The 14,003-nt window shown below is 35.8% G+C and overlaps 1 protein-coding gene across 1 annotated transcript; it reads left to right on the forward strand.

The window, feature by feature from the left end:
• The first annotated feature begins 995 nt into the window (after positions 1-995).
• On the forward strand, positions 996-12,381 carry LOC103957842 (K(+) efflux antiporter 3, chloroplastic-like). Its single transcript, XM_048581048.1, has 20 exons — positions 996-1,289; positions 1,417-1,462; positions 1,811-2,197; positions 2,298-2,399; positions 3,472-3,552; positions 4,382-4,483; positions 5,320-5,397; positions 6,412-6,480; positions 6,687-6,737; positions 7,382-7,495; positions 7,573-7,674; positions 7,762-7,896; positions 8,366-8,547; positions 8,650-8,785; positions 9,100-9,171; positions 9,273-9,374; positions 10,098-10,259; positions 11,124-11,213; positions 11,317-11,475; positions 11,713-12,381. The coding sequence occupies exons 2-20, from the start codon at positions 1,427-1,429 to the stop codon at positions 11,956-11,958; spliced, it is 2,406 nt and encodes an 801-aa protein (XP_048437005.1). The 5' UTR covers positions 996-1,289; positions 1,417-1,426; the 3' UTR covers positions 11,959-12,381.
• The last annotated feature ends 1,622 nt before the right edge of the window (positions 12,382-14,003 follow it).

A 14,003-nucleotide genomic window follows, 5' to 3' on the forward strand; every position in this document is an offset into this window, starting at 1 on the left:
TTCTTTTTCATATGCGGTTTCAAGTAGGTTTCCAAGATGAGAAACCTAGAAAAACTCGGAATTGCGCTACTAGAATTCAAGAGAATTGTTATTAGCCCTTTGAAAAAGTTATATGCACTCTAATCTCATTCGTCCTAGCACCTGATAATGAAGTGTGATGATTGCTTGAAAAATGGAGAGGCTTTAAGCACATCCCATGGAAGCGGAAACGCTGTAAATCTTGAGGTGCTCTGTGTTTCCAGTGGCGGACAGGTGAGTAACGCGTCAGAACTTGTTTGTGGGAGGGGAACAACAGCTGGAAACAGGCTGCTAATACCCCGGGGATTGGCAAGAGAGATGGTTATCCCCTCCCACAGGACTATTCAGATGAAAGCTTCGGAGGAAGCATGATGTTAAACGAGGTTAGAAGCGGGTTTTTATTTTCCTCATATTCATTCAGTCATCGCCCACTTTACGACATTACCTTGAGGTCATGTTCACTTACCATGTATGAAAATAGGAATGGTTACCATCAATTTAGGTACAAGTAACTTGAAAAATAAAGGTATCCCATTAACATATGAGGTTGTTATCCATGGCCGTTTGAAAGTGATTTTAAAATAATTGAAAGCGTTTTTGATGAAATTTTTTTTAAATCAGTCCCAAGCAAAAATCTAAGTGGATTATAGAAAAACACTTTAAATGCTTCATGCAAGAAGCACATATCTAGTTCTTCTTCCGAAAGACACTTAAAGTGATTTTGGCACTCAATCAATGTCATCAAAAGCGCTTTCGGTCATTTCAAAAGCACTTCCAAATGAGCCCCAATCATTCACATCCTCGCCCGTTCTAATCCCTTGTACCTTCATATTTTCATACCTATGCTAGCTGGTGGTAAAAGCTAAAGCCAATTTCACCAAGAAAAAGGAGACTTGCACAAACATTGGTGGTGATTCTTTTCTTTATTCTCTTATCTGCTAAAAATTCTTGTCAGATAATTACAAGTGGCAAGTTCTTTGCAGCCTTGGAAATCGCCAGGTGGAACAGTATCAAGGAAAAATCAGATTGGCTTTTGTCATTTAGTTGACGTGACTTGAAACCCATTTCTCGTTGCTCCAACGCCTGCCTCACACCCTGCCCTTCCTCCACAAACTGTCAACACACACAGTCGCATGCAAGCCAAGCTTATTGGATTATATCTCTCTCTCTCGTTTCAAACACATTGGCAGGCAGGAGGCCTCAAACGTGTGCACTTTTCGTCCTCAGCTTTTGCTTCTCCCTCTCTTTCTCTCCCATCTTTTACTAAGAAGGTTCAAATGATTTAGCTCTCTGTGTTTTCCTCAAATATTTGCATAACTAAATTGTGGGTTTTGTAAGAAAAGCAACATAAGTCGTGGGTTTTTCTTTTCTTCAATGTGGGTTTTCTTGTGTCATCAGCCTCAGCACTATGTTGGAGTCACTCACTTATTTTGAAAGCTCTAAGGTAAATATGCTTCTACTTGTTATCCTTTTTCTGTATATTTCATGCGTACCAAATGATGAACTGAAAAGATGTTGTCTTTCTTTTGTACCTGGTGACCATCACCATCAGTAGGGAACAAAAATTCAGACTTTTATTTATGTGCTCAACATTTTGCCAATTTTTCCTTATATTATGTCAAGTTTTCAATCCACAACAGGAAACCAGAACATGCAATCAGCCAAACTTTCGGAATTTTGTTTAAAATCGAAAGCCATTAAGTTTTCCATTCTTCTTTGTTCCTGCATTTTGATAGTGGAGTATAATTGTTTAAGTTAATCTAGCCTATATCTTGTCTTCTCTTCCTTGCAGGGATACAACACTGTCAAACAAAAGAGCCCGTTTATGGCCTGCTCTCTGTCCATATCACGGTTTTCTGGGTGTTCTTTTATTCCGTATTCCAGTAAGCAGCAACTGCATCCATTATCATATGCCACTAATTACAAGACAAGGCATCCCCCTTTTGTTGCAAGAAACTTCTTGGGAAATCCTTTACTAGCTTCCTCTGTATGCGGATGGAGAGGACTTTATTTCTCAAACCACAGACCAGTCCTTTCAAAAAGATTGCGGATTATACGTGCAGGACTTGATGTTGCCAGCGCTGCTGATGTCATTAATGATTTGGGATTTGATACTCTGACGTTCTTAGCTGTTACTGTCATTATCGTTCCAGCATTCAAGATCATTAAAGCTAGTCCTGTAAGACTGTTGTTGTATCGCACCTATATTATTGTTATTTTTGTAAAATTTACACGAGATCACTTCTTAGATGAAATACAGTATACGTTATGGTTTTCAGATACTTGGTTTCTTCTTTGCGGGGATTACACTCAATCAATTTGGCTTGATTCGGAATCTTACTGATGTGAAAGTTTTGTCTGAATGGGGGATTCTTTTCTTGGTAAGCATTCTTTGTTGATGTTTACTGGCAGAAAAGTTAATAATATCTGGCCTTCTATTCTTATGCTGTACCTGTACCATGTCTATGAATACTGCAATTCATCACCTTGCTTTGTGCACCTGTGATAGCCCTCTGTGTTAGCTTGATTTACATTATTGGTTCATTTTTTTTCATATTCAATTACTGTTATCTATGAGATTTGACTCAAGAACAAAGTGGAGACTAAATGCCTTTATTCCAAATGGTCATTGCCGATATACGTAGTTGGTGTATTCCCTAACAACTTATCCTTTTGGGGTTCAGTAGATGTCTAACAGGGTATCAGACCTGAGTCGCATGAGATCATGCCTTGAACCTCCTATTGGCATTTCCCATATTTTGCTGTTTAGGGAGGTGCAGGTGAGGAAGGAGGGTGTTAGCTTGATATGCATGCTTGGCCCATTCTCTAACTTAAGTTTTTGAGGTCTAGTGGTTGCCTAACACTTGAGATAAGCGAAAAATTCTTTTCCATTATGAAGACAGAACTTCTTCTTTTTGCTTCGGCCACCCCTGTGTACTTCATAGAAAGAATGAAAATATATATTCTCGTGTGTACTTATTAATGCTCAAACATAAGTACAATAACAACAAAGCCTTATCCCACTAAGTGGGGTCGGCTGCGGGTCCCAAGCCCACATAAAGGAGGAGGGGGAGGGCCCAACACTCCTATCTTACGTCGAATCCTTATGATGCTCAAACATAAGTACATCCATCTTAAATTAGTTTTCTATTGGTTTATTACCGGATTCACCTAACTGTGACACTAAGAGTAAAAAAGAGGATTAATACTTAGGGTTCACTGCCTGGACTTACCTCAGATTATGGACAGGGAAATACCTGGGAAGGTGTTTTGATGAAGTGTCCTTTGCTTTGCATAGTTTTTTCTTAGATGCTTGTGCCATTTCTTCTGCAATTTGTGTTCTCCCGAAAGTTAAAGAATATGATTTCTAAATAAGCTTATATTCCTCTCATGGTGATATGTTAGTGCAAACCTTTTACATTGTTTTGTTTGACTGTTATGTTTCCCTTTCAGCTGTTTGAGATGGGCTTGGAGCTTTCATTCTCGCGCCTAAAGGCTCTTGCAAAATTTGCCTTTGGAATGGGATTAACTCAGGTAATTTGTAGACAAAAAGAAATACTTGGTGTTTCTAGTGTCCATCTGGTTGTGTAAATTAGACGGTAGTATTCTCTTTATTGAGGATAATTATGAAATTCAAACTGGAGTAGTTAGGGTATTGATATAACTGGAAAAATGTAAGTTTTGAGGTTATTTCAGATTTTATGGTTGTATTTGTATTCTGGAAAGCTATAAGGCACCCAAAAAAAATAAAGAAGAAGAAGAGTATTCATATGGAATGGAATAAGATAGGAATTGAGTTGCTAATAAGTAGGAGGAAGAAATGGACGTTGCATTTCAGTGTTTTGTTCGCTTAACAAATTAATTGATAGGAACCAAATAATTTAATTATAGTTTTATATATATCATTTTGTGAAAAGCTATTTATATAACAAATTACTTTTCAGTAACAAATATCATTTTTTAGATTCACCTCTCTCTTACTTTGTGTCTGTGTGTATGTGTGTTGATCAATAAGTGTTGATATAAAATTATAATTAAAGTTCTGAACTTCTGATTGAATATGCATAGGGACATTTGCGTTTCTTAAGGGCTACGGCTCTTGCAACGTCTTTGTTGTGGGAAAATTCCATGAACGGTTATTTTAGCATAGCTGGAAGCATACTTGGTGCTGTTGATTAATAATTTTAAACACCTTTGAATGGCACCATTGTCATTATGTAGTCCTATAATTGCTCTTTGCCCTGATCTTTTATGCTAAGCTTCTGTTTGCAGTTTATGAATGCTGCAATTGCATGGAAGAACACAAATGACCATCTATAGTGCCGCTTGAATTTTTGACCTTGTTTTTTTCTCCCTCTTGAAGGTCGTATTATCTACTCTTGCTTTCACAGCCTTCGAACTTCCACCTAATGGGGCTATTGGAACCCAAATTTTGACGTTCCTCTTTAACTCAAGGCCCGATTTGGTGAGAGCTCTGTTCTGTAGAACACTTTTAGCATTTGTTTCATCTATATGTAACACGGTATTACCATTCGTCTTCTCTTGTTATATATTTGAATTTTTGACTTAGTTACTTGTTTGATTCCACTTTATTATATAGTTTTCAGGATTGCATCCACATTAGGTGCAGTGTTTACGGTTTTGTTCTATTATTCTCTTCTTTTAGTTTCAACTTATGGGAACATACTTTTTAACTTTATTAAGATAATAAGATTTGAGCTTATGGGCAAGGTCAGTAAGCTAGTGGCTAGTTGAACATATCAGGTCTGATATTATTCTTATCTGTCCTTTCTGTCCATAAATTCAGGATGGTTTTACTTTTGTGTTCTTTGTTTGATATATTTTTGGTCTTTGGTTCATTGGAAGGGTTCAAGCTCTGGGCCTATCTTATTCCTAATCCATTACGCAAATAACCCGAGGAGTATAATTTAGTTTTTAGCCCAAGTGTCCTTTGTACATTGAAGGGGTTCAAGCTCTGCACCCATCCTAATCCTAACCCATTACTCCACCCTCCCTCACATCTTGGGCTAACCCAACGAGTATAATTTAGTTTTCGTAAAGATTTGACAACTAATTTAGTTATAGTGGTAATCCAATTTTCTTTATTATCTTTGTCCAAGTGCTTGTCCTGGTAAAAATATTCAAGTATGATAGATTTGTTGTGTTAGCAGGTCTTCTTGATGTTTAAAATCACTATTGGTTTGTCTTTCAGTGTCACCAACTCGAGTATGATGCACATTGACCTCTGTCCTTGTCCTCGCCATTTTTAATTTTTATTTTATGTTCTTCCTTTCATAATAGGTCAACATTAGAAGCGTTGATGAAGCCGTAGTGATTGGTGCTGCTCTCTCCCTGTCTTCTTCAGCTTTTGTACTTCAGGTAATTTAAATATGGAACTGCAGAACTTTTCAAATGAAGAAATCTGTTTCAGTTAGCTGCTATTATGATTCCAGATATAGCAGTGGAAGAAAATGGCTAGTTATATTCGAGGAAAAGTGATAATTTTCCTTCTTCTTTCTCCCCTTGCTAAGCTAAAGTGGCGTGCTTTAAATATTTCATTTTCTTTCCAAGTTTTAGTAAGAACCCTTTGATGATAGTTTACTTCTTACCAGGGGTAATAGCAATCTATATAGTTGCAGTCACACCATGACATTTCAGTTGTTGGGTTAACCTGACCAGGAATTTAGCTGTACTGGCTCTAAACTTAAAGTCCCTTTCATAGTTAAGGATGCTTTGTTGTCAAACTTTAAAACCATGCTTTTAAGCTTGCCCAAGATCTCAATCACCATACATATTGTATGACCTATGAAATATAGTACTTGTGTCCTGTCTATTACATATCCTATTTGTAACAAATGTTTTCACATTTTTAAATCGAAGCTGAACTATTAATCTAAAAAGGAGATTACCTGGTTTTGATTAATTGTCAAATACACCTGAAGTTGAACGTTAACAATATAATGGTAGAAATAGTTGTCTAAGGAAGTGTTGGCAGGGTTTGCTGTTTTATCGTTGGTATTAATGGTGCTTGTATGACTTGACTATAACACCTTACCAGCAAACAAAGCATAACAATTTAGTAAGAATTACAATAAGCATGCATGTGTGTATTATCCGCTTCCCAGCATATCATATCTTTTATCCAAATTTTGGTCCCTTGAATGGGCATAATCCATGTAACACATTACACATATAAGATCCTAGTGTGGGGAATTCACTGTCTTAGTTTTTGAGAGTATCCAGTATTTCAATTTCATTAACTTTTACAAGTTCTAAAATGGACAACAATGCAGAGTGTGTACTTTATTCCTAGTGCCAATAAATTTTCTGTTAATTTATATGTAATATATTTGATGACCATTGATATCGCTGCTTACATAGCATAATATATAGCTACTTGCAGAGAAAGGTGAACTCCCTACAAGATTTGGGTCAGCAACTCTAGGGATACTTCTTTTACAGGTTCTATTCCAAACCATGCTTGGAGTAATATTTTTTCTTCTTTCCCTTTTTGGGTTCGTTTTGATTTGTTGAATTGAATGGAATAAGCAGTGTTGTTGCTTTTTCTTTTACTTCCCGTTATGGATTTTGATAACGTTGCCATGCAAAGTATATAACAAGAGTATGATATCGGTAACTTTTGGCCCCCCACTACTTGATATTTTCAGGACATAGCAGTCGTACCTCTGTTAGTCATACTTCCAGTGCTGGAAAGCCAGGTATATGAGAAATTCAACTAATATTTTCTTTTAACTACATAATTACAGCTGAATGTGCAATTGTGTTAATGTAATTAGGATTACTGAATACTGATGGTAGAACACAAAATCATTGCCTCCTTATATAATATAAAAAAGAATTGATTGTATGACCGTGAGTACTGGGTGGTTTGTCTCTTTAAGATGAGCAGACCACTGTTCATCTCATTATGTAATCTGTGCAATGTCTTCTGTGAAGAGAATGGAGTATGGAAGAAAGAAATTCCAGTGAAAATCCAACGAAAAAACTTAAATTGATTTGGCAATTTTCAATTCTAATTTCTAGGTCTGATCCAAAATATATCATCAGTGAAGGATACTTACTGCTGGAAAATATCACTCTATTTGTAGGGAATTTTATTTTTGATGAAGCTAGCTTCTATTCTGTTAAATTATTAATACAGAAAACCTGTTTTTATTGTCAACGGCTTCATGTTTTGAGTAAATTTTATTTTATCAACCATCCCTGATTTGTGTCGTGACTTTTTGCACCTTTTATCTTGACTGTGCTGTTTTATTACTTTTCGTTTTCTTTTTAAACATTTTATCTGCTTTCAGATACTAGTCACTCATTCAGCATTCCTTCATTTTTTTATTTTCTTCAGAACCTAGCAGAGGAAAGTATATGGCCAATGCTTCTGAAGGAAAGTCTAAAAGCCTTAGGTGGACTCGGTATTCTTTCTCTTGGAGGAAAATTCCTTCTTAGACGAGTTTTTGAGGTGCGCATGGCAAACAGAACGGCTTAAACTCTTTATATATTTTATTTCTGGCCACTAAATTAAGTTTGTCAAATCAGTTTGTGGCAGAAGCAAGGAGCTCTGAGGCTTTTGTTGCACTTTGCTTATTGACAGTTGCAGGGACCTCACTTCTCACCCAGAAGTTGGGTTTCAGTGATACGGTTTGATATTCCTTCTCATAGATGTAGAATATCTGAGATTATTACCTCCTCTATCTATGTAATAGTTGAGTTTCACTATATATGCAGCTTGGAGCATTTTTGGCTGGAGCACTGTTAGCGGAAACAAATTTCCGGACACAAATTGAAGCTGATATAAGGCCATTTCGAGGCCTACTTCTTGGATTATTTTTTGTAACTACAGGGACGTCCATTGACATGCCGGTACATAAGTACTGTTTAGTTTCGAACATCGTTTGATGTTTCTGGTTTCAAGCTTGTGTTCTAAAGTTTTCTGTTCTGAAAAGCAATTTTTGGATACTTGTGTGGCTGCCTGCTTGTTTTCACACGGTTCTCTTTGTTAAATGTTTCAATGACAGAATACTGTTAGTGAACTAAGGCACCAAAATGGTCCCTAATTTATTTTTTGTATGAAAACAGTAAACTTGGTTATGCCTATGCATTTTATTCTGTTTCCTTTAATTATTTTATTGATCTGGTAAGTGATCCTATTGTCTTGATAAATAACCAAATAAAGATTTTTTGACCTGTGTGACATTAACATATCTATCTTCGTGTTCGGTTTTCATATACAACATTTACAGATGCACCAATAATGTAAAAAAACAGAATAATCATTCATAATTTAGCCTTCCTTTTCTCTTATATAAGTCATATATTCTTTTATATGCAGCTTCTTTTCCGAGAGTGGCCGAATGTGCTTTCTCTCTTGGCAGGTTTGATTGTCATCAAGACACTGATAATAACAGCAATAGGCCCTCGTGTTGGACTTACTTTACAAGAAAGTGTAAGAATAGGACTGCTTCTATCTCAAGGAGGCGAGTTCGGATTTGTAGTTTTTTCGCTTGCAAATAGGTGAGTTGTAGCTCATAACTCATTATATCAAACAAATAATAACATGACTGAACATGTCAGGATTTCTATCTGTTTAAATAACTTCCTGCCTTGTCAAAACAGGCTTGGTGTACTTCCACTCGAGCTTAACAAGTTGCTTATAATTGTTGTTGTCTTGTCAATGGCATTGACCCCATTGCTTAATGATGCTGGAAGAAGGGCTGCTGAATTGATTGATGACAAATTTGGTGCCGAGGATGTAAGTTCCTACATCAAGTTGGAATTGATTGATGATAAATCTGGCATTGATGTATCTGGATTGATTTTTCATGCATCAACTCTTTAAATTACAAGGCCATAACATTACTTGTTTAACGTTTTATCAGAAACTGAATATAACCGTTTGAAGTTTCTTCACTCTAATCAATTTTTTTTCTACTTTTCCTTTTAATAATTATTTATGATAAATCATAAAGTACAGCCATCCAGTTTTTCTGAATTAGTTTTTTATTTATAATACTCCCATATATTCAGTTTCAATTTAGTGCCTGAATTTTGAACAATTGTGTACAGAAAACTGCTGAGGTGGTGAACTTTGATTCAAGTGAACCTGTTGTTATTCTTGGATTTGGACAAATGGGACAGGTAAGGTTAACTTATGTTCTTCTGCAAGATTATAATTGCGATTGGGCTGTGGGTCTCTGATCCTATTGTAATTCCTTTTGCTCTCTTTCCTTCATGTCCAGGTCCTTGCCAATTTCTTGTCCACCCCATTGGCTTCCGGGATAAATAGCGATAATCTGGGATGGCCGTTTGTAGCTTTTGATCTGGATCCTTCTGTGGTGAAGGTCAATGAAATTTATTTTCGTTGCTTTCTATGTTAAAGAGGATTTGATATGAATGATTGCTTGCTCAGTCCGAAATATTTGAATGACTTCTTTTTTAGTCTGAAATAGTTGATGACTTTTAATAAAGCAAGTGAAATCTTCTTAGTTGCCACAATTAATTGAGGGAGTCTGGTTTTAATAACTTCAACAGAACAGTGGATTTTGAATTGTCTGGTATAAAGTACTATATAATTTTACACCCCCTGAGAATGAAATGATTGTCACCCACCAAATTGGTTTTGGTTTAGTTGTAATATTTTCTGATGGCATGAAAACAGTAAAGATCTCATCAACAATGCAGTAATCTCGATATCATAAACGCTATATTTAACAAGCCTCAAGAGCTAAACTGTGGTAGACACACCTTCTAATCTAGATATCATATGTTGTTTTGGGACTCTAATTGCATAATTGCATTAGAAGCTGGGAATCAGTGCTGAAAAAGTCAAATATGCTGAATATGCAGATTGGAATTTGCTACCCAGATAAAGTTTATTATTGTTTTCATTTTATTTTCCTTAAACCATATTAGTTTTTTGATTGACACTTGAAGTTTGACATCTTCTTTAAACAAATGGAAAATCTATATATTTATTGCGGTTCTTTTTTTTCTTTTACGTATGTTAAGGATAAATTGATATACTTGGTGATGACATTAAACTATTTTCACCATTCCATTTACAGGCGTCTAGGGAACTAGGTTTTCCAATTCTGTATGGGGATGGATCACGTCCAGCAGTTTTGCAATCTGCTGGCATCGCTTCCCCAAAAGCTGTCATGGTTATGTACACTGCGAGGAGTAAAACTACTGAGGCCGTTCAAAGGCTTCGACAAGCTTTCCCAGCGGTAATGCGCTCTCTCTCTCTCTCTCTCTCTCTCTCTCTCTCGTCAATCCATTATAAGCACATAGGATGCAATCAACCAAAGTAGACAGAAAAAGTCCTTGCCCTGTGACAAAACAACAAGAGGACAGAAACTGTATTTGGGTTCACTAGAAGCCAAATCAAAGGGAAAAAATTGTTGTCAGGAGCTTGTGAAGTTTCAGTGCTTGTGATTTGATAGAAACATTTTTCCTTATTTTAAACATGTTTTATATGTAAGGTCCATGTTATCCAATCTTGGGCTAAAAGCGCAGGTTTCAAACTTGCTATTGCTGCATGAATTATCGTTGAATTGAGCTTCTCTTGTTTTGGATTTCAACTCAATGTAGGACATTCAGTGGTTTTTAAACCCATTTTTTAGATGAAGCCTGAAATTGTTTTTGTTTTCCTCTTCTTCATATAGTTTTCCACTGACTTCAGCACGTCTCTGTGTGTGTGTGGGGAAACCCCATCCCATTTTGCATTATCTTCATTCCAGCTCTACTGTATTCATCTGGACCATGACGTGGTTTAGTTATACAGCGTACAATCATAGAAGTTTAGAGTAAGAAATATTGCTTATACACACCGAGTGAGATCATACCATTTGTGCTTCAAGGAGTTTCCCATTGAACTCTGATTTGAAGGGCATTGTAGAACCAATGAATTTGATATTGGCATCCAATTCGATTTGAGAATCCCAGTCCTTTTTGGCTATACATTGATTGCACCAGCTCAAGTACTATCAAGGCTAAATTCCTGCCAATATCATTTCCTTTCTTCTGGATTTTAAACCTTTTCGTATACTTCTCCACTGTGGTCTGAATATGGTAAAAGTTCTGTATTGCAGATCCCAATTTATGCCAGAGCTCTGGATCTCAAGCACCTTTTAGAACTGAAGCAATCAGGTGCAACAGATGCTATTCTGGAAAGCGCAGAGGTATCAAATTAATTGATTGCTATTGTTTGCGTTATTGAATACATAACTAGCAAGTCTTTTTTTAATACAATTTGACACCAGACTAATATTTTAATTCATGCAGACGAGTTTGCAGCTGGGCTCCAAGCTTTTGAAAGGGTTTGGAGTTATGTCCGATGATGTGAACTTTCTTCGTCAACTCATTCGGGATTCCATGGAGCTCCAAGCTCAAGGAGTGAGCAAAACTGATGATAAAGAACTTAATGATTTGCAACCGATGCAGGTACTTGCAAGCATCCTACACTGAAATTGCTTTGTCTAATCTTATTGCTCATTATCTTTCCCCCTCGTTTTCATTGTTTCTTGTATAATCATGCGACCTTGGATGCCCTTCGTGACATTTTGAAGACGCAAAAGTTATAGCAACGTCAAGTTGAGCTACTAGAATTATTATGTAAATCTTATTGATACAATGCAGTAGAATGATCTATGTATACTAACGATTGGTTTGGTTGACAAGGTGAGAGTTGCGGACTTAATTGATGACGCTGTACCCCTTTCACCAACTCCATCAGAAGACAAATCATGGGGCGTAAACCAGGAAGATGCTTCTTATAGCATGGCATTTGAGGGCGATGTGGATGAAGCGAAGCATGACAGTGAGCTCCACCGGTCAGAGAATACAGAAGAAAAAGAAGAAGTTTCATATCGCAGCTTAGATACAGAGAACGGTATTGCAATGAAATCACAAGAAGTTGAGGGATAAACCTCTTGCGTAACAACGAAGGATGAACTGTGATTAAGGAGGGAAAATAGTTTATAAGCTTGACTTTTCGGTCAAAGTGAAATCATAATTCCTTGATGAAGGTGTCAAAAACTAGTCTGTTTTGCTTGAGACTAGCAATGCGCGCAGGAACAAACTGAACTCTCGGACACCAATATTCTCTGTTTCAGGAAACGGAGCAAGGGGTGCTAATTCTTCGTATCAACCCACAGGCTTGTATATTTTTTCAAGTCTTTGTTTCCTGACAACGCTCGAGAAATATACGATAGAATGTTTTAGTTTTAGTGTTTTTTTTCCTTCCTTTTGTTCCGAAGTCTTAAACCATGTGGTTTACACCAAACCAAAAACAAAGGTGCACGTAGAAAAAACAATGGAAATGATAACCACATACCCTTTTTAGCCTCATACACATATGTTTAATTTTGTTTGTCGTTTTCGTTTGATTTGTTCAATTCATAATTATAAATAAAAAAAGGAATATGAGAAGTTAAAAGTTGTGTGTACAAAACTTTCTCGCAACGTTAGAAATCCGGTTCCAAAAAGAATCCTCGCCTTCCAACACAAAATTGAAAGAAAAAGAGAGAATTTTTTAAGATTTTTCCATGAAACATGTGTCGTCCCACCATGAACCAAATGAAAAAGTGAGTTGAAAAACATGTACATATGTTTCTTCCAAAAAAAAAAGAAAAAAAAAAAACATGTACATATGTCCGCTGATGGAAAATATAAAACAAGCATGAAAAAGAGGGGGAGTAGGATTTTCTCTCTTTTTATTATCATCTCCTTTCATCCGTTTCTCTCACACTTTTTATTTTTTGTCTTATTCTCTATATAAAAATTCAAAACAAGATGTAAACGTGGCGTAATCGTAACCATTTAAACAGGAGAAGATTGAAGGAAATAAAGATGAAGAGGGAAGAGAATCCTACTAAAAAAGAGGGTGCTTGCTGTACAACATGACTCTTTATGCTTTATTCTTTTGTTGTGCAAGCGAAAGAGTAAAGTTGGCACAAATTGTTTATTGAAATAAGTATATAGAAAAAAAAAAAAAAACTAATGAAAAGGGTTTGAAAACTTTGAGTTTTAACGATAAGGACAAAATAAAGAGTAAAGTGAATAATATCATGATTGAGTTTTTAGTGTAAAAACGTGATTTTTCGTTGAAGTGAACAGTACCGGAAACTTTTCGTTAAAAATCACCTAGAAAAAATGGGAAAATTTTTACATTACAAAGGTCTCCTTATATAGGAAAGCCTTATCATCCATAAAAAATAACCGGCTCTCATTCATTTTACTATTTCATCCCTCTAAGACTTATTTTATTTGTCACTTAGTATTACAGTCTAATAATATTTCTTTTCACTTGTGAGTGAGAGGTCTAGGTTGAGGGGGCGTTGAGGGGGAGCGAATGGTGCAGTTGCACATAGTCCCAAATTTGAAGGGGCCCTAAGCTTTTGTCATCTAACATCATGTAATAATGTTCTATATTTAAAAAATTGCTTTTGTTAGCACTTTAAACCGCATTGTGCACTGCTTATAAAGAATACTTTTTTTTATTTTATTTCTAAACATAAAAACTTGGAGTATAATAAGATTTTTTGAATGTCAATAATAACATCCTAAAAAACAACAGTTTCTTAATTTATAATATAACAACGTTATTATATATTCAAGTGAACTTTAAAGTAGAGGTCTGATGCTTTTTTTCTTCTTCATGTTTGGTTGTTTAAGATAGAACTGCTTTTGATTATTTAATGAAGATTATGTTTAGAGCTCTTTTTATTTATCATTAAGGACATTTGTAAACATGCAATCAGTGAGTATTAAAGTTTGTTTTGAATTTTTTTTTTTTTGAACAAACGATATTATCTATGCTAAGAAGGTGGGAAAGTGGTTTAAGACTCACAATAGACTAACAATAATATGGTTCAAATTTGTCTTTAATGAAAATTGAATATAAGACTTTTCACATACAAGTGAAGAGGAATACCACTAGATTGTAATATTAAGTGACTTTATTTTGATTT

This window comes from the organism of the source record quoted next, unplaced genomic scaffold (genome assembly GCF_019419815.1).
Source record: "Pyrus x bretschneideri cultivar Hongxiangsu unplaced genomic scaffold, Pyrus_bretschneideri_v1 Contig16, whole genome shotgun sequence".
NCBI classification, from domain to species: Eukaryota; Viridiplantae; Streptophyta; class Magnoliopsida; order Rosales; family Rosaceae; genus Pyrus; species Pyrus x bretschneideri.